Raw genomic sequence first — 20,836 nt, forward strand, 5'->3', positions numbered from 1 at the left:
GTTGCTGTAACAGGGAGAGGGGTCCATAATTACTGCTGGAGCCAGAGAGTTTGCCTTGCCTCCCTTAGGGGCCGCGGGAGTGAGGATTACGGTCCTGGCTCATATGGTCCCTCCTTCCTCCATCTGCACTTCCTCCTCCCTCCCGCCCCCCAATAAATCTCAGGCCCCTCCCTTCGCCCGTCCCCAGGATCTGACGTGGACTCGACACCTTTCTCAGCTTCTCCCTCCGCAGCTCTAGTGCCCGAGCTTTGGCTCTCTAGGTTCCGCAGCCCCCTCTGCTCCCCGCCAAGCCCCTCTAGAGCCCAGTAGATCCCCGACCCCACCCCAGGCCCCTCACAAGCTGTCTTGCTTTTCCCCAGCTGGACCACACCTTGGGATCCAGCCAGCCTGGTGGACCCAGGCGCCCGACCAGGAGGGTAACCCAGGAGGCCCGGTCCTTCGGCCCTCTCGGCTCCACCCCCTGCAGCCGGAGCCGCGCCCCCTCTCCCTCAGATCCCGGAGCAGAGAACAGAGGAGATTGGGCAAAGAGGGTTGGGCTCCAGGCGACCCCCCAGCCCAATTCTGCTCCTCCATCCCAAGGGGTAGAGAAATTGTCTTCCTTGCTAACTGCCAGGGAGAAAAATAATAAAGGGGAAGATAGAGACAGAAGAAAGGTGACAGCTAGATTATTTAAGAGAGGCGCAGAGACGAGAAATCAGTGTGAGTCGCCATGGGGACTCCCAAGGCCCAGCATCAACCGCCTCCCCAGCTGCTGCTCCTAATTCTGCTGAGCTGCCCCTGGATTCAGGGTAAGGACACGGGACCGTGGGGGTGGGCCATGAAAGCCCCCAGGGGGGCCCTTTACCCTCCTTTCTCGGAACACCCTGGTCTCCAAAGCTGAGGCAGGGGAGGGGCGCAGCTGATGGAAAGCGACTAGCCAGGGCTTTCCAGTTTGTAGCTGGAGCCGCTGACCCCTCTGTAGAAGAGGCGGGGGAAGGAGTGAGGGTAGCTTTTAGCAGCATCTCAAGGGTTACATACAGGAAGGAGGGCTGGGAAAGTTGGGGGGATGTCTGTGGAGGCGGCAGAACACGCAGAGTACCTGAGTAGGAGATGGAGATGCTGGGAGGGATGCCAGGCACTGCACACACAACTGTTCTTGGATGTATGGACAAAGACAGATGAGCAAAGGCACTGCTCAGAGACCAGATATTCAGTCCCCGACTCTGCCCCTCAGCGAGACCCGGGAGAGACCACAGAGAAATGAGAAAGGAGAGAGAGAGAGAGAGAGAGAGAGAGAGAGAGAGAGAGAGAGAGAGAGAACACACCACACTGCAGAGATAGAAATCCAGAGAGAAAGCTGGGTACTGCAGAAGCAAGGGCTGGGAGGTGCTGTCAGACCAGGAAACCAGGAGACCACTGAGGTGAAAATGAAGGCAGCACCATCCCCCCTTCTCCACCCTGCTGGCATGTCAGGGTTCATTGGAGCCAAGGTGCTCACTGAAGGCCCACACCGCCTGGGGGGAAACGTGGAGAAGAAGGTGGAAGATTGTGAGGGGCAGCTGGGAGCCTCTCCTTCCATCTTAGCTCTCAGCTCAGCCTGGGACCCTGTGAGCTCCTACAGGCCCAGCAGAGGAGGGAGGAATAACCCCGGAAAAGATCTTTCTGGTGAATGGGGAGTGTGGGGCAGTGGAAGGGCTCATACAGCTTCATCTCTTAGGTCTGCCCGTGAAAGAGGAGGAGGCACTGCTGGAGCCTGGGAGCGAGACCCCCACGGTAGCCTCGGAGGCCTTGGCTGAGCTGCTCCATGGGGCCCTGTTGAGGAGGGGCCCAGAGATGGGCTACCTGCCAGGTGAGGCTCCCAGAGTGGCAAGAGTAGCACAGAGGCAGAGGGAGAGACATTCACTCAAGGAATTGGGGAACCAGGCCATTAAAATTCAGAGGGAGTTAGAGGGTGATGGTTAGAGAGGGTCAAAACTGAGCAAAGGCAGAGAAATAGAATGGTCAAGGGATAGAAAAACAGATAATCAGAGAAAAAGACAGATGGAAAATCAGAGAACCAGAATCAGAAAAATGGTGGGAGAAAGACACAAAAAGAGAAAGAGAAATGCAGAGATTAGTAAACCTAGAATCATAAAATCGGAGAGTGATAAGAATACTAATCAGAGAAATAAAAAGAGTTCCAAAGAGAGCAAGACAGAGGAAAGAGAAAATGGTAGCTAGGAGAGGAACCAGATCTGAATGGGGAGGCAGAGAGGCTCAAGGAGACCATCCGAGTGGAAGGACCTGGTCCAGAGGTGAACAGCAGAAGAGAAAGGGGAGAGGATGTCAGGCTGTAGAAGCCTTGGGAGGAGGTGAGGAACTGAGGTGGGGAAAATAGAAGTGGAGGGTCTGCACCTTGTGGGGGAGGTCTTTTGGGTTCAGTGGGGAACCCCCAGTTTCCCTCAGCCCTGTGCCCCCCTCAAGACCCACCAATTTGCTCTTCCTGTGCTCTGACTTCCCTTGCACTGTCCCAGGATCTGATCCGGACCCCACGCTAGCCACCCCTCCAGCTGGCCAGACTCTTGCAGCACCCTCCCTGCCACGGGCCACTGAGCCAGGGACAGGGCCTCTGACAACAGCCGTAACCCCTAAGGAGGGTAGGGGGGCAGGCCCCACCGCGCCCGAGCTGCTGACCCCGCCCCCAGGAACTACAGCCCCACCCCTTTCTGGCCCCACTTCCCCAGGCCCGCCCCTTGGGCCTGAGGGAGGAGAGGAGGAGACCACGACCACCATCATCACCACAACAACTGTCACCACGACGGTGACAAGCCCAGGTGAGGCGATTGAAAGGGAATGGAGTAGTGTTCAAGAGGAGCAGGATATGAATAGGAGAGACACTGCAGGGAAGGGGTGCAAGAAGGGATCTGGGTACAGATAGGAGAGTTTCTGCTTAATAATATGCACCCATACTATGTACCTTTCTATGTTTTATCCATGTTACAGTTGGGGGAAGGGGATTCTGGGCACAGGGGGAGAGGAGCTTTGGATAAAGATGACGAGGGGTGCGGGGGAGAAGAGAGATGAGGGCCCCCAGAGTTGCGTGACTGGGAGAGCAAGAACACAGGGATTTGTTTGACTCCAGCCATTTATATATCTTTTTAGTTTTGTGTAATAACAACATCTCCGAAGGTGAAGGGCATATTGAGTCTCCAGATTTAGGAAGCAGCACCAGCCGCACCTTGGGACTCCTGGACTGTACATACAGCATCCATGTCTACCCTGGCTACGGCATTGAGATCCAGGTAAGTGGACGTAGCATATAATCCTGAAACCTCCAAGCCCTTTCCTCTGGGTCCTAGGCTGTGCACAGATTTGACCTAAGAGCCAGAGAACCTGTTTCCTAACACAAATGGGCCTGCCTTCTGATGGTCAGGAAGACACCTGGAGTTCTACAACTTTGGCCACTGTCACCGTGGTGTTTGGGCTGCCACATACAGGGAAAAGGAAAGCAAGGGTGGTGGTGATGGGTGTGTGTGTGGGGTGGGGGAGGATTCTGGGGTTTTCCACCCGGGTTGACTTACCCTGGTGAGTCTGGGTCTGGCTTCTGTAGGTGCAGACGTTGAACCTGTCTCGAGAGGAGGAACTCTTGGTGCTGGCTGGTGGGGGAGCCCCAGGCCTGGCCCCCCGACTGCTGGCCAACTCCTCCATGCTGGGAGAAGGACAGGTCCTTCGGAGTCCAACCAACCGGCTGCTCCTGCACTTCCAGAGTCCTCGAGTCCCAAGGGGCGGTGGCTTCAGGATCCATTATCAGGGTGAGAGTCCAGGGTGCTGGTGGAAGGGCAGGGGCCACACTGGCACAAGGGACATCCCTTGGAGACTTCCATGCACAGGGCAACATGGGGACTTTTCCTCCTGACTAGCACCCTGGGGGCAGAACTCTCAGAGGAGACCTGGGCACAGTTATTTCACACACTTACAGGCCTATGTCTGAGTGTGCATGCATCCAAGTGACAGCTCATCCATTCACTCAACAAATGCTTAGCTAGTTCCCACTTCATACTGGCCCTGGGTTAGCCTTGGGAAGAGGAATGAAGAAGCCACATGTAAATTTGACTTCAAGGAACTCAGAATCTAGGTAGGAAGATGGACAAGTAATCAGGATGATTATAACTCGGTGAGCTAAGGACCCTTATCCCTATGGTGGAGGAATACAGGCAGAAGGAGCAAATATCAAAGGGACCTAAATTTCCCCTATGGAATATAGGGGCACCTTCTTGGAGGAGATGATTAAGCTGAGACCTAAAAGATTAGTTAGCTAGGGAAAGGGTAGGAGGGAGCAAAAGAGGAAGGAAGGCAGATGTCAAGATGGATAGAAAAGCACACTCCAAGACCCAGAGAGGAGAAAAAATGTGAGCCCCTTGAAGAGTTGAAGTAATTCATCATGGAAGATAGAGTTGTCATAGCTTTATGATCTGGGACAAGTTACTTAACTTTTCATTGTCTCATCTGAAAAATGGGGATTATAATACTTACCTTGTGGTATTATTAAGATGATCAAATGAGTTAATACATGACAAGTGCTTAAAATAGCATCTGGTACACAGTGAGAGCTGAAAATGTCAGTCGTTGCTATTACAGCCAAAGCACAGAAAAGAGGAGGCAGGAGAAGTAAGCTAAGAGACCAGACCGGGAGGAAGGTTGAATTGGGATCATGCTCTTATTAGCATCAGTAAGGAGTTCAGACTCTTCTTCTGGTAAGGGAGGGGGGGAGGGGTGGTATTTTGAAGTATTTAAAGTAGGATAGTGACAGCCTCAGATTTGAGACCAAGAAAAAACCTGCTTACTCCTGGGGCAGGGAAGGGGAATATATTCGTGCATGACTGCATTCATGAGCATCTATCCACAGACAACCTACACACGTGTATATCCACACTCGCCTGTGTGTACGGGGAACCTTCCCACAATGCAAGTGTATGTCCTAGCATACATGTGTACATGTGTGCAGAGGGCCCAGCCACTGTCCCGTTCCACACACCGCTGCCTCTCAAAAAAGCCTTCCTATGCTCCTCAGAGACAAGGAAACTGGGTTGAGTCAATGTCCCTTTCATATCACCTCATGGCCTTGCCTGCCCCTTTGTTAGCTTTGCTGACCCCATACCCCTTTCCCAGGGCACACACACAACTTATATCCCCACTTCATACCCTCTCCAGCCTTTCTGAGGCTTCCACTGGGGACCTGCTCCAGGGACTCATATGTGCAAGGTGGAGGCACCCAGCGCCAGACCTATTCGTGGAGAGACCAGTGAACTGAGGGCACACAGTTGGTAGTCAGGGCCATATATAGTTGTTGGGGAGCAAGGGCATGCCTGAGGGCCTCGGGCAGAGGGTTGGACTTCAGATATTACAGAATGTTCCCCTGCTGCCTCTGTTAAGCAGCCACTTCTCTGGGGCATTGAAAATAGGACTCTAGGCTAAGTAGAACATTTGGGGAAGCAGGGTTACCTCATAAATTGGCCTTCATTTCCTATCTCTGTCTTCCCTGCTGTACAGCTTCTCCAGGCACCTTTGGGACCAAAACCCTGTTTAAGCCCTTCCAACTGTGCCCTAGCTGGGCCTCTGGTCCAGCGTGGCCTCATTAGCTTCTCCATCCCCCCTTACCCCAAGCCCAACAACTGTTGTTTCATTTGTTCCCACAGCAACCCTGGGGGTGGCCATTGTCAACTCCATCTCTGGGAGGAAGAGAAAGACTCGGGTTATGTGGTTTGCTCAGTCACCTGCAAATTCATTGCAGGGTCAGAATTGCGATTCCCTGACTCCCAGTCATTCATTAATTACGGCTGGTGAGACGCAGGGGATTAACATTTTCTGAGCACTTTTTATATGCTGGCTGCTTTGCATGTTTGTTTGTTTCACTTAAAGGCCAATCCTTATTGATAGGGATTATTATTGCCAGTTATAGGTTAGAGGCCCTAGAGGCGAAGTTGCCTGCTGAAGGTCATATAGCTAATAAGTTATTATCTGGAACTCAGATCTGCCTGTCTCCAAAACCAGTGCTCTTTGCACTGTCACATTGCTGCTTGGCTGCACCAATTGACCAGCTAGGCCAGGCCTTTAGAAGACAAAATAAATAAGGTTTGGTTCTGTCTCTTAGTGGCAATAGACAGTGGTTAATGTGATTATAAACTTACTAGAGGCCCAGTGCATGAAATTTGTGCATGAAATTTGTGCATGGGTAGGGTCCCTAGCAGCTGCCGGCTGCCGACCAGGGCCTTCCTTCATTCCATGCCACTCCCTAGTGGTCACTTTGCATATTAGGCTTTTATATATATATAGACTAGGGGCCCGGTGCACGAAATTCGTGCACTGGGTGTGTGTGTGTGCGGGGGGAGTGTCCCTCAGCCCAGCCTGCCCCCTCTCACATACTGGGAGTCCTCAGGCATTGACCCCCATCACCCTCCAATCGCAGGATCGGCCCCTTGCCCAGGCCTGACGCCTCTGACAGAGGTGTCAGGCCTGGGCAGGGGACCCTCATTTCCCCCCATCACTGGTTCTGCCCCCAGCCCAGGCCTGATGCCTCTGGCCCAGGTGTCAGGGCTGGGCAGGGGGCCCCCAGACCCCTCCGATTGCTGGCTCTGCCCCTTGCCCAGGCCTGATGCCTCAGCCAGAGGCATAGACCCCCATCACCCTCTGATCGCCTGATCGGCCCCTTGCCCAGGCCTGACACCTCCGCCAGAGGTGTCAGGCTTGGACAGGGGACCCCCATCTCCCCCCGATCACTGGCTCTGACCCCTGCCCAGGCCTGAGGCCTCTGGCCCAGGAATCATGCCTGGGCAGGGGACCCCCATCTCCCTCTGATCGCTTGCTCCACCCCCCGCCCAAGCCTGACACCTCTGACCCAGGCTTCAGGCCTAGGCAAGGGGACCATAATATCCCTCCAATCCCCGGCTCCGCCCCCCACCCAGGCCTGATGCCTCTGGCCCAGGCATCAGGCCTGGGCAGGGGACCCTCAGCCCCCCGCCCAGGCCTGATGCCTCGGCCAGAGGAGTTGACCCTCATCACCCTCCGATCACCAATCACCGGATCGGCCCCTTGACCAGGCCTGAGGCCTCCGGCAGAGGTGTCAGGCCTGGGCAGGGGACCCCCAACTCCCCGCGGTTGCAGGCTCTGCCCCTGCCCAGGCCTAACACCTCTGGCCGAAGCATTAGGCCTGGGCAGGGGACCCCCAGCTCCCCGCGGTTGCAGGCTCCGCCCCTGCCCAGGCCTAATGCCTCTGGCCTAGGCGTCCGGCCCGGGCAGCGGGGACCCGCAGCTGCAGCGGCCCCGCGATCGTGGGCTCCGCTTTAGGCCCAGGCAAGGGACCCCTAGCTCCCGGGACTGCCAGCTTCGACCGTGCCCAGCTCCCATCGCTGGCTCCCCCCTACTTCCTACTGTCACTGGCCAGGGTGGCAAAGGCGCCTGATTCTCAGATCATGGCTGGGGGGCAGGGCAAAGGCGGCCCCAGGGCTGCCTTTGTCCTGCCCCCCACCTCTTAGCTCCCCCCTGGGTTTCCAATCACTGTCAGTGGCAGGGGGCTTCTTCCTGCTTTCCCTTTCGCCTCCCTGCATTGTGCCTACATATGCAAATTAGCCGCCATCTTTGTTGGCAGTTAACTGCCATCTCAGTTGGCAGTGAATTTGCATATAGCCCTGATTAGCCAATGAAAAGGGTAGCGCTGTACGCCAATTACCATTTTTCTCTTTTATTAGTGTACATATGTGTGGGACTGTGTATAGGCAAGAGAGCAACCAACTCTACTGGGGAGAGAAAGGGTCAGGAAGCCTTCCTGAAAGAGATGGCACATCAGTTACTCCTTGAAAGATTAGAAAAAGCCAGAGCGGGCCTTGAAGGTAGGGGAAATGGTGTAAAAAAAACATGGAGGTGAGACCATAAGGAGTCACAACCTATACTATGTAGGATATACTGTATGGGCCATAGGTGATGAGAATTGGAGGTGGATGTGCTGGGCAGGACCCTGCTGTGGGGCTTGTATGTCAATCTAAAGTACTGAGACCTAGCACTGGTCCGAATGTAGTGAGTTATCACAAACAACTGTACACAGTCTGTTACAGATTAAAGTACTGAGACCTAAAAAAAAACAATAAATAAATAAATAAAGTACTGAGACTAAAAAAAACCCAATAAATAAATAAATAAACAAAGTACTGAGACTGGATTCTCTTGGTCCTGGAGAGCCATCACAGAGGCTAACATTTATTCAAATCAATGTTTCCTAGAAAGTTGTTTTTATGTCTGTCTATCCCAGTAGTCTGTAGATTCCCAAAGCATAAGGCCTGAGTCTTTTCATCTTTTTCTCCCCGGGACCCTGCCAAGGAACTACTTGTTGAATTTTGAATATAGGGAGAGACCAGGTCTCTTACAGAATCACTGAGGGCTAGAGAGTCCAAAAAGCAAAGGCCTCGGCAAGCTGGTATCTCCCAAGCCTCTGCTAATTGTAGTCTTCCCCTCCGACAAGACCCAGCTTTGGTGTATTTCTTCCGAGAAGCCCTTCTCCATGACCTCTGCCTGGTCTGAAACAGACACACAGAGCTCTGTCAAGATCAAGTTCAGAGTCCATAATTTACTACCGAGTCACTTTCTATTTCTTTGTTTTATCTCTTATGATTCTACAAGAATTTCAGGAGACTTTCAAAAAAGAATTCAAGCAATAAAATTAAATAGAATAAGGAAGAAAAAATTGGTATCAGGTAATGTTTATTAAAGCTGAGAAAATAGACTGTGGACAAGCCTTCGTTGCCAGGGATAAGCCATAATCTGGTTCTGAGCTTCCTAGCGGCCAGTGCGAAAATAATAGAGAGATTACACAGTTCTTACAACAAGAAAGGAAAAGACAAAACAGTTCTTTAATGAAAGCAAAGCTTTCCCTAGCACAGTGGTGGCGAACCTTTTGAGCTCAGCGTGTCAGCATTTTGAAAAACCCTAACTTAACTCTGGTGCCGTGTCACATATAGAAATTCTTTGATATTTGCAACCATAGTAAAACAAAGATTTATATTTTTGATATTTATTTTATATATTTAAATGCCATTTAACAAAGAAAAATCAACCAAAAAAATGAGTTTGCGTGTCACCTCTGACACGCGTGTCAGAGGTTCGCCATCACTGCCCTAGCATTTCACCTGCACGGGGAGATTCATTTAGGGAGCAGTGAGTATGAAGGCCTTTAATGGTGAAATAGTCAAAGTTTCTAGAGGAGTTTCATTTGGTTCCTCTGGGTGAAAGCTGAGGGCATAATACCCTAGTGTACCTCAGTGGAAGTCCACTGCGTGTGTAGAGGGGAGAAAATGCACCAAATAACTTGAATGCTCACTGGCTGCATCTAGAAATAGGTCACAGTGTTTCTCTGACTACCTCAAAAGCACTGTGTGAACTCACTTTGGAAGGCGAAGAAGCTCTGCAAATATATTATTTGTTATTATTAGAGCTGGATAGGGTCAGAGAGGTCAATTGATTTGCCTGGGGTCACACAGCAAAAGAATTCTAGGATCCAGAATTTCTTTGAGTCACAGGTACCTTATCTATCAAGTGAAGGGCAAAGTGGGTACATTACAAAAATCAGAGGAGATAAGAGATGTTGAAATGAGCTCTTCATGAGACAGTGTGCCCATGTGAGGACTCTAGTATGGAACCATTTTGTGCCCCCAGGGGGTCCTGGAAAGAGGGGAGGAAGTGCTGGGGGACTGGGAGGGTGACATGGAAAATGAACCCCCCTCCTCCCTGCTCTCCCGCTCCAGCCTACCTCCTGAGCTGCGGCTTCCCTCCCCGGCCGGCCCATGGGGACGTGAGTGTGACAGACCTGCACCCTGGGGGCACGGCCACCTTCCACTGTGATTCAGGCTACCAGCTGCATGGTGAAGAGACCCTCATCTGCCTCAATAGCACCCGGCCAGCCTGGAGCGGTGAACCCCCCAGTTGCATGGGTGAGTCTCCTGCCACAATAGGTGGGGGCTTCTGTCCTAGGAACCCCACTGGAAGGGTTCTTTCTTGGGGGTCTCTATCTTTGGGGGGGTTTGAACCCTGAAGAGTTGCTATCCTGGGGCCTCCATCTGGAGCTCTTTACACTGAGGTCTCTATCCTTGAAGTCCCCATCGTTGGGGGATCTCCATCAGGGAATGTCCCAACTGGAAGGTTTCCATATTGGGAGTCACCGTTCTGGAGGTCCCTTCTTTTGGAGACTCCTCATCCTAGAAGAAACCATTCTTGGGGCAAGGAGGTGGGGGGGCTGGAGTCTCAAACTGTGGGAGGGTCTCTATCCTGAAGAGTTCCTCCTGGGGATCCCAACTTGAAGATTTTCCATCTTAGGGCTTAAATTACGGGCTCCCCCATGGTTACCCATCCCAGCATGTCTTCATTTGGGTGGAATCTCTGTCCTGGGGGTGTCCACTCTGGGTTTTCTTATTCCAGGTCTGGGTGCGCACCTGGGCAGTACCCTGGAAAAGGTCCTGTTCTCTGGGGTGGGCATGTAGGGCAGAGGCCGTGCTGAGGCCAGGTCCCAGGCAAAGGTGTGGATGCAGCAGCTCTGAAGATTGGGAGGACAAGTCACCTTAACCTGCCCCTCCTCTGCCCACAGCATCCTGTGGTGGCACCATCCACAATGCTACACTGGGCCGTATCGTGTCACCTGAGCCCGGGGGAGCTGCAGGGCCCAACCTCACCTGCCGGTGGGTCATCGAAGCAGCCGAGGGACGCCGGCTGCACCTGCATTTCGAGAGGGTCTCGCTAGATGAGGACAATGACCGGTGAGGGTCTGGGCCTGGGGTCAGAGTCGCCCCCTCAGGGAGAGAGGGAGGCTGCAGTGGGAGACAGACAGACCTTGGGTGGGTCCCAGTTGCGGTCTGGGTCAAACACAGGTTAGCCCTCTTTCTTAGACAGTAGCCGTGGGAGCTTAGGTGACTCTCTCAGCCTCTCTGTGCCCGTTCCCTCACTGGCAGCATGGAGGTAACAGGACCTCTCGCAAGTTTCCTGTGAGGATAAACGCATTAAGGCATGCAATGTGCTTAGTGTGCCCAGCACACAGTAAGCACTAGAAATGTGTTTGCCATGGTCGTCGTCATCGTATTATTTATCTAACAAACTGGTATCCCAGCTCTGCCCAGTGGTTGCTAGGTGACGTTAGGCAGGCTACTTAATCTTTCCGGGTCTCAATTTCCTCATCTATAAAATGAGAGGTTTCCTGTGAGCATTAAACATGATAAAATATGTAAAGGCTTAGCTAAGTACATGGCATATAATTAATGTTGGAAAACAATAGCCATGAAAATAAGCAAGGCGCTCCAGTGGCGCAGCCGGCGAGCGCGCGGTACTTGTAAGAAAACAAGAAGAGCAGGTAAGAGACGAAGCAGCTTCTGAGGGGAAACTGAGCTCCTGGCCACCCTCTGTCCACTCCAGGTTGATGGTGCGCTCAGGGGGCAGTCCCCTGTCCCCGGTCATCTACGACTCTGACATGGATGATGTCCCTGAGCGGGGCCTCATCAGTGACGCCCAGTCCCTCTATGTGGAGCTGCTTTCAGAGACTCCTGCCAATCCCCTGCTGCTAAGCCTCCGGTTTGAAGGTAACTGCCCCCCACTACCCCGGGCCCCACCCCCTGTGCCTTCCCCTCTTCCTGATGCCCACACACGGTCACAAGCACATACTCTATCCCTGCTCATCTCCGTGTTGGGATTCCTGAAACCTGACTTGCCTCCCCACCCCAAACGACAAGGATCCCGTCATCTGGGCCCCTTCTGATTTCATGAGGTGGCCTTTTGTATTTAAGCTTCATATATGGCTGGATCCAGGAACACAGCCAAGGGGCCAGTTACCTTAACCTCCCAGTTCTTTCCTCTGTGTTGGCTTCATTCTCCAGCACTCAGTTTGTGGTGAAGCCAGCAGTGCCAAGTTAACATACTACCAACTTAGTAGCTCTATCAGAAAGAGAGCAAGCATACCACTTTCCCAAGGGCTTCAGCGAAAAATGCCAGGAAATGTTCTGATGGCCTGGCTTAGGTCATAGGCCTATGCCGGAGCCAATCGCCATAGCTAGGGGCAGATGATGATTGGCAGATCCACATCACGAGGCCATCCCTCCTTGGCCCCAACTGAACCTGATGGACTGGAAGTGGGGGAGGCGTGTGTGCCAAAAGGAAGGGGGATTGGATGCTGGACTGGTGGAAATAAGGAGGTCCGTTATCATGGGAGAAGGGGCATTTGAGCTGGGCCTTACAGATAGAGATAGTTTTAAAGGAGAGAAATTGGGAATTAATGTTTCAGGTGAAAGGAACAGTGTGAACAATGGTAAAGAGGTAGAGAAAGGCATGTTTGGGAAACAGAATTTCAGTGTGGCTGTAGCAGAGGATTTGTGCAAATAGTAGCAGGAGACAGACAAAGAAAGTGAAGTGCTCAGAAATGAAATGAATCAAAGGGTTGATTCATTTCATTTCTGAGAATCAGAGAAATGGAATTGGCTCTGGGCTCTAATGGATGTGTAGGATTTGGCCATGATACCTTATAAGGTTAAGTAACAGTGAGATAGACAGTGAATCTACAAAATAAACTGCATGTTCTATTCTGAGAGTGCAAGGAGCATGCCCAGGTTGGAGGCCTGCCCCCACAGTGTGGGCCACTGCTGACTCAGGAGCGTCGGACTCCTGTGCGGTATCACAGGTATCGACATCTTAGCTCAGAGAATTTTGCAGCCAAGGTATGGTCAGGTGGGAAAACAAAAATGCTCTACAAATGTTCATTTTCCTGGCTTAGTCCAAAGTCAACACACAGCTTTTGTGTCAGCTGCACTTTTGGGTGCCAGCCCAGCATGGATCATCAGGGGTTATCAGAATCCAGCAGTTATGCTTGAGAAGAGAACGCACCCCCATGAGCCAGTGTCCTGGGGCCCCGTCCCACCCCCGCCTTTGCCATTTCCAGAGGCAGGTGTTTGTGGCTGGTAATCAAGCAACCTGGGTTTCAGACTCAGTTCCACCACTGCCCTACTGTGTGACTGTGGGCAAGTTTGTTTGTTTTTGTCTGTGGACCTTGGTTTCCTCATCTGTAGAACGGTGGCTAGGATTTGACTAGCCTAGGGGCTTCCTTCCAGAGGCTGGGGAGGTAACATCAATGTACGAAGGACTGTTAGGGTTTTAGGGAAACTAGAGAGTGAAAGCTAAGTCCAAAGGCATTCAATTTGAAGCAGCCCACTGAATGGCCAAGCAACCCTTGCATTCAGCCCAAGTTCCCAATTGAGACCCCTTGAGGCCTGTCCTAATGCTTAATGTGTGTGATTGACCCTTCCTTAGCCTTTGAAGAAGATCGCTGCTTCGCCCCCTTCCTGGCACACGGCAATGTCACCACCACAGACCCTGAGTACCGCCCAGGGGCGCTGGCTACCTTCTCATGCCTCCCAGGATATGCCTTGGAGCCCCCTGGTCCCCCCAATGCCATCGAATGTGTGGATCCCACAGAACCCCACTGGAATGACTCCGAGCCAGCCTGCAAGGGTGAGCCTTCCATATCCCAGTAAGACCTTCAGTGACTACCCCCCCCCCCCCCCCCCCCCCGAGCTGGGAATCCTAGGAAGGCCATTCACGGAGACCTGCATACCCCAACCTAATAAACGCAGGCCTTGGGTAATCTCTGTCCCTTTCAGAGACTTCGTTTTCAAAACTAAATGATTGGTGGGCTTGTTACAGAATCCAGGGGTCACAACCCAAATGTCTCCAATGGCTAGAAGTGGAGCTGGGCGAGTGGTGGACTGGGTGGAGAGTGGGCGGGGTTAATTAAGAGCAGGGCTGGGGATTGGATGCAGCAGGACTAGGGGTGGAAGAAAAAAACAGGTAGCAGGGAACCCGTGAGGCGGTCTGGTGCAGACAGTTGGGAGTGGTGAGGATTGTGGTGAAATGGAGACTACATGCCCACCTGGGTCCTGAATTTGACACCCTTTCTACCCTAGCCATGTGCGGAGGGGAGCTGTCGGAGCCGGCTGGTGTGGTGCTCTCTCCAGACTGGCCCCAGAGCTATAGCCCCGGCCAGGACTGCGTGTGGGGCCTCCATGTCCAGGAGGAGAAGCGCATCTTGCTCCAAGTCGAGATGTAGGTTTGGGTGCCGCAGAGGATGCAATGGGTGTGGGCTCAGCAAACTGGTGTAACAACACACTAGCCTGCACCCCCAGCCTGGCAGCTCCTGTGTCTACCCAGGACTGGGTGGATGTGTGGTCTGGTGAATGAGGAGACTAAAGGTTCCTGACAGGGGTGTGGGTGGTCAGGTAGAGCTGGGAACACACCGCTAGTCAGCCAGTCTTGGACAAACGGCCTTCCTCCGGGCTATTGTGGGAAAGGGCATCTGGTCTGGAATCTCCCACTGGGGCTATTTCTGAGGCCACCCCGGAGCAGATCCCCGGGACCCAGGCCCAAGTTGTTGCAGCACCAACAGAACTAAAGTGGGTGTGGGGAGGGTGCAGTGAGCTGACTTGTTATGAGGTAGTTAACGGGACTGGACAGAACCGGAAGCGGGCGTGGCCAAAAGCCGGTCCTCAGGCGGGGCCTGGAGTTGGGCGGGATGATCAAGAGCACGAGGAGCCGCAGAACTAGTGGAACCTGGAGAGAGCAGCAGAGAGAAGCCCGTAATTGGCCGAGACTGAGGAGGGGCCAGACGGATCGGATCGTAGTCCAGCCTCCATATCTGGTCCTACTCCCTGCAGCTTGAATGTGCGCGAAGGGGACATGCTGACACTGTTCGACGGGGACGGTCCCAGCGCCCGAGTCCTGGCCCAGCTGCGGGGACCTCAACCGCGCCGCCGCCTCCTCTCCTCTGGGCCCGACCTCACGCTGCAGTTCCAGGCGCCGCCCGGGCCCCCAAACCCGGGCCTGGGCCAGGGTTTCGTGTTGCACTTCAAAGGTACCGAGGTCTGGGGTCCCCAGATGGGCAGGGTTCCAGCAGGAGCGAGGCCCCACGAGGCTGGACGGGTGCCCTGGTCGCAGGGCAGCCCCTGAACTCGCCGTCTCTACCCGGCAGAGGTCCCCAGGAACGACACGTGCCCCGAGCTGCCGCCGCCGGAGTGGGGCTGGAGGACGGCTTCCCACGGGGACCTGATCCGGGGCACAGTGCTCACTTATCAGTGCGAACCGGGCTACGAGCTGCTCGGCTCCGACATCCTCACCTGCCAGTGGGACCTGTCCTGGAGCGCGGCCCCGCCGGCCTGCCAGAAGAGTGAGCCCGGCCCCGCCCCCGTCCTCTCCCGGCCCCGCCCCTGCCCGTCGGGCTCCACGCTCCGCTGGGGCCCCGCCCACTTCCCTCTGCGCCCCGCCTCCGGCCTTTGTCCCCGCCCCCATCCTGTCCAGGTTCCGTCCCTTCTCTCTGGGTCGCTCCGCCCTGTGCCCTTGGTGCCGGAAACTGTGCCCTCTGGACCTCAGTCTCATCCTCTCGGGCCGCCTCCCACCCTCTGGCACTGCTCTGGTCTCGGACCCCGTTTCCTCTGGGTCCTGCCTCATCTTTCCAAGGCCCCTCCACTGTTCTTCGTTCATTCTACCCGCCCTGGCCCCATCAGTGCTTGGTTACTCGCTTCCCGTTCTAGGTCCTGCGCCAGTGTCTCAGCCCCCAGCCTGTGACATTACAGGGAGTCACGTTGCTAGGGCCTAGGCAGCCCCATGCTGGATTTGGGCTGGGGTTACACAGAGGGGTTGGGGCCCTCCCTACCCTGATGGAGTTCACAGCCTGAGGGAGGGACAGCTAGTTAAACAACTCAGGGTATTAGAGTGGTAACCACCAGTATAACATCTCTGAGCCTTGGCTTCTCACCGGTGAAGTAGGAATAGGGGGTTGTGAAGAGCAAATGAAGTTTTTCACACACTTCCTGGTGCCTGTAACAGTAAGTAATGGCTGCTGTAAGTACGAAGAAGGGCTATGGGAAGAGGGGGGCGTTATTTGTCCCAGCGAAGAGGCAGGACATTTCACAGGAGCGGTGATATTTATTTTTATTATTATTTTTTTAAATATATTTTTATTGACTTCAGAGAGGAAGGAAGAGGGAGAGAGAGATAGAAACATCCACGATAAGAGAGAATCATGGATCGGCTGCCTCCTGCAAGTCCCCCACTGGGCTGGAGCCCACAACCCGGGCATGTGCCCTTGAGTGGAATCGAACCTGGGACCCTCCAGTTCACAGGCCAACACTCTATCCACTGAGCAAAACCGGCCAGGGCAGAAGCGGTGATATTTAAAGGAGCTGGGAGCCAGGCTGGTGTGGCTCAGTTGGTTGAGCATTGTTCCATGAACCAAGAGGTCACCTCTTTGATTCCTGGTCGGGGCACATGCCTGAGTTTTGGATTTGATCCCCAGTACGGGGTGTGCAGGAGGCACCCGACCGATGTTTCCATCTCTTTCCCTCTCCCTTTAAAAAAAAATCAATTGCCGAAACCAGTTTGGCTCAGTGGATAGAGCGTCGGCCTGCGGACTGAAAGGTCCCAGGCTCGATTCCGGTCAAGGGCATGTACCTGGGTTGTGGGCACATCCCCAGTAGATGTGCAGGAGGCAGCTGGTCGATGTTTCTCTCTCATTGATGTTTCTAACTCTCTATCCCTCTCCCTTCCTCTCTGTAAAAAATCAATAAAATATATTTTTTAAAAAATCAATAAAAACATATTTTAAAACAACAACACACTTTAAAAATAAGTAACGGAGCTGGGAGATTTTATCTGTTAGAAGAGCAAAAAGGGTTGGCATCATGTCACTTTCTCCCAGTTTGGAGCAGCCTGTTACTGAAATAAGGGATTGTAGGTCTTCTACCTGGCCCTTGGGGGCACTGGTGGGGCCCATGAGTGTAAGTTTCAGGAGGCCAGATTTGGATTGGACACAAGTCTAGTTGACACAGCTTCCCAGACAGGACAGGGACAGGGACAGAAAAGGATGGAGGCAGGGTCCAGGGTGTGTAGGCCTAGCCCAGCTGCTCCAGGCTCAAGAGGGAATCTGCCCAAATGAGCCCAAAGCTGAGCTGAGACCCAAATCTCTGAATTTCAGCCCAGAGCTCCACAGCTGTGCCCCGAGGGGTTCCAGCTCTGCCGTTCCCTGAGTGACTGTGCGCTAATCATTTGACTGCCCTGAGCCCTGGGCCCCAAGGCAAATGACAGTGATATTGACCTCAGGATCATCAGAGTATATATCAAGTTTTTGTTGTTGTTTAATCCTGACTCGAGGATATTTTCCCATTGAATTTTCAGAGACATTGGGGCGGGTGAGGGGGGACGAGGAGAGAGAGAAAAATATTGATGTAAGAGACATATAGACCAGTTGCCTCCCACACTTGCTCCAGCTGGGAAGTGAATCGAACCCGAGAACCTCCGGTCCTCGGGCCAATAACCTCTGAGAAACACAGGCCAGGGTGAGGTTTTTTTTCCTGTTTTGTTTGTTTTTGTTTTTAATCAGAGTTTATATCATGTTTGTAAACATTTAGCAGGATGCCTTGCACAAGTCTGTATATAAGAAATGGCTGTGATTCTGACTCTTCCACAAGGTTGTAAACTCAACACCTGCAGGGGCCAGGCAGGCGCTGTTAGTGAGCAGTGAGTGGGCTGGGAGTGCTGAGAGGGAGAGGAGCCGGCGGGCAGCTGCTGTTCTGCCGATGGCTGCCATGCAGGGCTGACACTGTGGGGCTTTAGCTGGTATGCTCAGTGCAGTGGTTAAATATTTAACATTTTATCCTAGGATGGGGCCTAGGTTGCCCCAATCACTGTGTTCCCGAAGAAGCCAGAAATATAAAACGCATTGAATTATAAGTTTTTCCAACTCCTGCTCCCTTCATTCTGAGGAAATAGTGGGAAGTAAGGGGTTCAGGCATCTCCTAGCCCTGAGCTTCTGGGAGGTCTTTTAAGGCACGAGTTCCCCTTGACTTTGCCCTCTTGCCAACAGTCATGACTTGTGCTGATCCTGGTGAGATCACCAACGGGCACCGTACCACCTCGGACGCTGGCTTCCCTGTTGGCTCCCATGTCCAGTACCGCTGTCTGCCGGGGTACAGCCTAGAGGGAGCCGCCGTGCTCACCTGCTACAGCCGGGACACAGGCACCCCCAAGTGGAGTGACAGGGTCCCCAAGTGCGCCTGTGAGTCGGGGGACACCTGGGAAGGATGGCTGGGTGGCTTGCTCAGCAGTGCAACTGGCATGTGACTGACATGTTTCCTGCAGTGAAATACGAGCCGTGCCTGAACCCAGGGGTGCCCGAGAACGGCTATCAGACGCTGTACAAGCATCACTACCAGGCGGGCGAGTCTCTGCGCTTCTTCTGCTATGAGGGCTTCGAGCTCATCGGCGAGGTCACCATCACCTGTGTGCCCGGCCACCCCTCACAGTGGACCAGCCAACCCCCACTCTGCAAAGGTGCCTGGGCAGGCAGGGCAGGAGGGGGCATAGCAGTGCTTGGGGAGTGACAGGGCTGAGAAAGTCAGGTAGCAGATTCGAGACCACTGGTAACCCTGCCGAGCTCCCCGTTCACCTCCTGTGGGCTCTCACCCAGAAGTCCGGGGAGTCCCGGTCGTGAAATGATCCTAAGGGATGCAGTAGAAGGGGCTTTGGTTTGGAAGTCTCTTGTCCTCTAGAAAGAAAGGTCTCAGTTTCCCTATTTTTGAAAATTCTACAGACCTGGATGGTTTTAGACTGCCCAGGGTTAGGATCCCGGAACTTCAAGGGGTCTGCAGGGGGAGGAAGAAGGCCCTGCCCTGACTCCTCCTCCCTCTCCCCCACCAAGAGAAAGACAAAGCTTAGGTTAAGCATCGGGCAGCGAGAACCAAGCTGTCCTGCCCAGCCCCACTGGGCTCCCGCCCTCTGCCCAGCCTCCTTCCCTCCCTGGCTCAGACCCCGTCCCCCCCCTCCTCTCCCTGCAGTGGCCTATGAGGAGCTCCAGGACAACCGAAAACTGGAAGGTCAGTGAGGGCACAGGCGGAGACCCAGGCCTGGCTGAGTCGGGAGGGCAAGGCAGAGGCTGGGGGCCGGAGGCCAGGCCCCGGAGGGGTGAGGCCCAGGGCTCAGGGCCCAGGGCAGGAGGCTGGGAGAGCCCAGGGCTCGGCCCAGCCCCAGCTCAATGACCTCCCCTCCTCCCACCAGTGACCCAGACCACAGACCCATCAAGACAGCTGGAGGGAGGGAACCTCGCCTTGGCCATCCTGCTGCCCCTGGGCTTGGTCCTTGTGCTCGGCTGTGGCGTTTACATATACTACACCAAGTAAGTGCCATCCAGGGACCTGCCTGGAGGGTGAGGTGCGCTTGGGGGCTCACCTCTCTATAAGCCTCTCCATCTCCTCCCTTCCCAGGCTGCAGGGAAAATCCCTCTTCGGCTTCTCGGGCTCCCATTCCTACAGCCCCATCACCGTGGAGTCAGATTTCAGCAATCCACTGTATGAAGCTGGGGTGAGCCCCTGCCCCTGCCCCTGGAGTGCCCACCTCCCAGCCCCCCCCAGGACGCCATACCTTCTCTCATGGTCTCTGTAATCTGTCTTGGGAATTTCAAACTCAGCTGCCTACAAAGGCCACATCAATGAACAAAGCAAGTCAGGTGTGAACAACAGGGAGTGGTGAGGACTTTGGCTCCCTGGAGAATTTGTGCCCCACCTAGTCCATAGTGGAAACAGGCCCAGTTGCCAGATTGTTCAAGACAATCCAGAAATTCAGGTTTTTATGTGCTTTTAATATGCTGTAGGATGAACCAAGCATATCCATTTCCACCCCATGGCGCCCAAACCCCCAGTGATGTTACCTGAAAAGTCCAGGTTCTTTCCCCTTCCCTGTGTTCATACTCCCATGTTGCTGCCTCCTCCACCACCATCCCACTCCAGCAACTGATCCCATCTCTCTGTCTCCAGGATACACGGGAGTATGAAGTTTCCATCTGAACCCCAAGACTAAGGCTGCAGGACCCAGACGTCCCTCCCCTCCTCATTCTGGGCGGGAGGAGTGCAGGACCTGGTCTCTGGCTCCTTCCTTCCTGTTGTGTACATAGTCTCCTGGTCCCACAAGGGGGCTTTGTTGGCCCTGGGACCCTACAGTAAATAAACCAGCACCCTGCCACCCAAAACCTCCTCTTCTCAGTTGCCAAATAAGGGGCCTCCCCCACCCTACTGGCTTTTGGATCCTGGCATGGGAACTCAGTTCCACTACAACGCCTGGGGCCCCTCCAGCCCAGGGTACCTCATAAGGACTGCCCCCGAGAGCTCCGCTGTTCCCTTGGCCATGAAGACTCTGACCTTCCCAGATGCTCTGGCCCCCAGCCTAACCCCTGGGCTCGGAGGGTCAGAAGGATGAAGGGGGAGCCGGGACAAGGCCCCTATGCCCTTCCTGCCATCTACTCAACCCACAGTCTCTCCACCTTTGCTTCTGGATTTTTGTTTTTGAGCAATAAACTGGAAATCACCATTTGTAACTGGGCTGGTGGGGTGTGGGAAGGTGGGTCGCTGGCACGGGAGAGGGTGATGGTGGCCTCTCTGGAGAGCGAGCTGGGGAAAGGGGAACAGTTGGGGGTGGAGGGGGATCTAAGACTAGGCTCAGAGCAATGTCAAGGGGTCAAAAGCCTGGCTGTAGGGGCAGCCTTTGAGGACCGGCTGGGACAAGTCCCTCTGCGCCTCGGCTCTCTCTCTACCCAGGCTCGCTGTTTCTGGCTTCTTCTCGCCAGGAGGTAGCTGACAGCAGTCCCATCTCCTCCCTCACTGTTAGACAGGAGACAAACAGGTGTCACTTTGTCTCATGTTTACCCGCCTCCTGAGAATTTTTGTATCCAAATGTACTATCTCCACCCACTCACCATTTTGGCACTTAAGCATATCTGCTGTTATAGGTCTACCAAGCATTGGTGATATTTGCAGATGTCATA

At 53.9% G+C, this 20,836-nt stretch overlaps 1 protein-coding gene across 6 annotated transcripts; it reads left to right on the forward strand.

Moving 5' to 3' along the window:
• Positions 1-206: 206 nt before the first annotated feature.
• On the forward strand, positions 207-20,384 carry SEZ6L2 (seizure related 6 homolog like 2). 6 transcript variants are annotated; one of them, XM_081089558.1, is made up of 18 exons: positions 229-788; positions 1,697-1,828; positions 2,493-2,792; positions 3,121-3,260; positions 3,569-3,770; positions 9,750-9,935; positions 10,586-10,754; positions 11,404-11,567; positions 13,285-13,485; positions 13,938-14,076; positions 14,685-14,881; positions 14,999-15,193; positions 17,888-18,079; positions 18,163-18,354; positions 18,858-18,896; positions 19,078-19,195; positions 19,284-19,380; positions 19,833-20,384. In XM_081089558.1, exons 1-18 carry the CDS (start codon positions 710-712, stop codon positions 19,860-19,862), a joined length of 2,772 nt encoding a protein of 923 aa, XP_080945684.1. In that variant the 5' UTR covers positions 229-709; the 3' UTR covers positions 19,863-20,384. The 6 variants fall into 6 exon arrangements, with proteins under 6 accessions (XP_080945685.1, XP_080945684.1, XP_080945688.1 ...); XM_081089563.1 differs by having other exon boundaries at positions 503-788; positions 1,697-1,867; XM_081089559.1 differs by lacking the exon at positions 18,858-18,896 and having other exon boundaries at positions 207-788.
• Positions 20,385-20,836: the final 452 nt, after the last annotated feature.

Source organism: Myotis nattereri (assembly GCF_964212035.1).
Source record: "Myotis nattereri genome assembly, chromosome: 4".
In the NCBI taxonomy this organism is placed as follows: Eukaryota; Metazoa; Chordata; class Mammalia; order Chiroptera; family Vespertilionidae; genus Myotis; species Myotis nattereri.

Coding starts and splice junctions, on each gene's coding strand:
- SEZ6L2 (XM_081089563.1), top strand. CDS start 710: ATGGGGACTCCCAAGGCCCAGCATCAACCGCCTCCCCAGCTGCTGCTC. Junction 2,793..3,120: donor CACGACGGTGACAAGCCCAG/GTGAGGCGATTG, acceptor ATATCTTTTTAG/TTTTGTGTAATAACAACATC. Junction 9,936..10,585: donor TGAACCCCCCAGTTGCATGG/GTGAGTCTCCTG, acceptor CTCTGCCCACAG/CATCCTGTGGTGGCACCATC.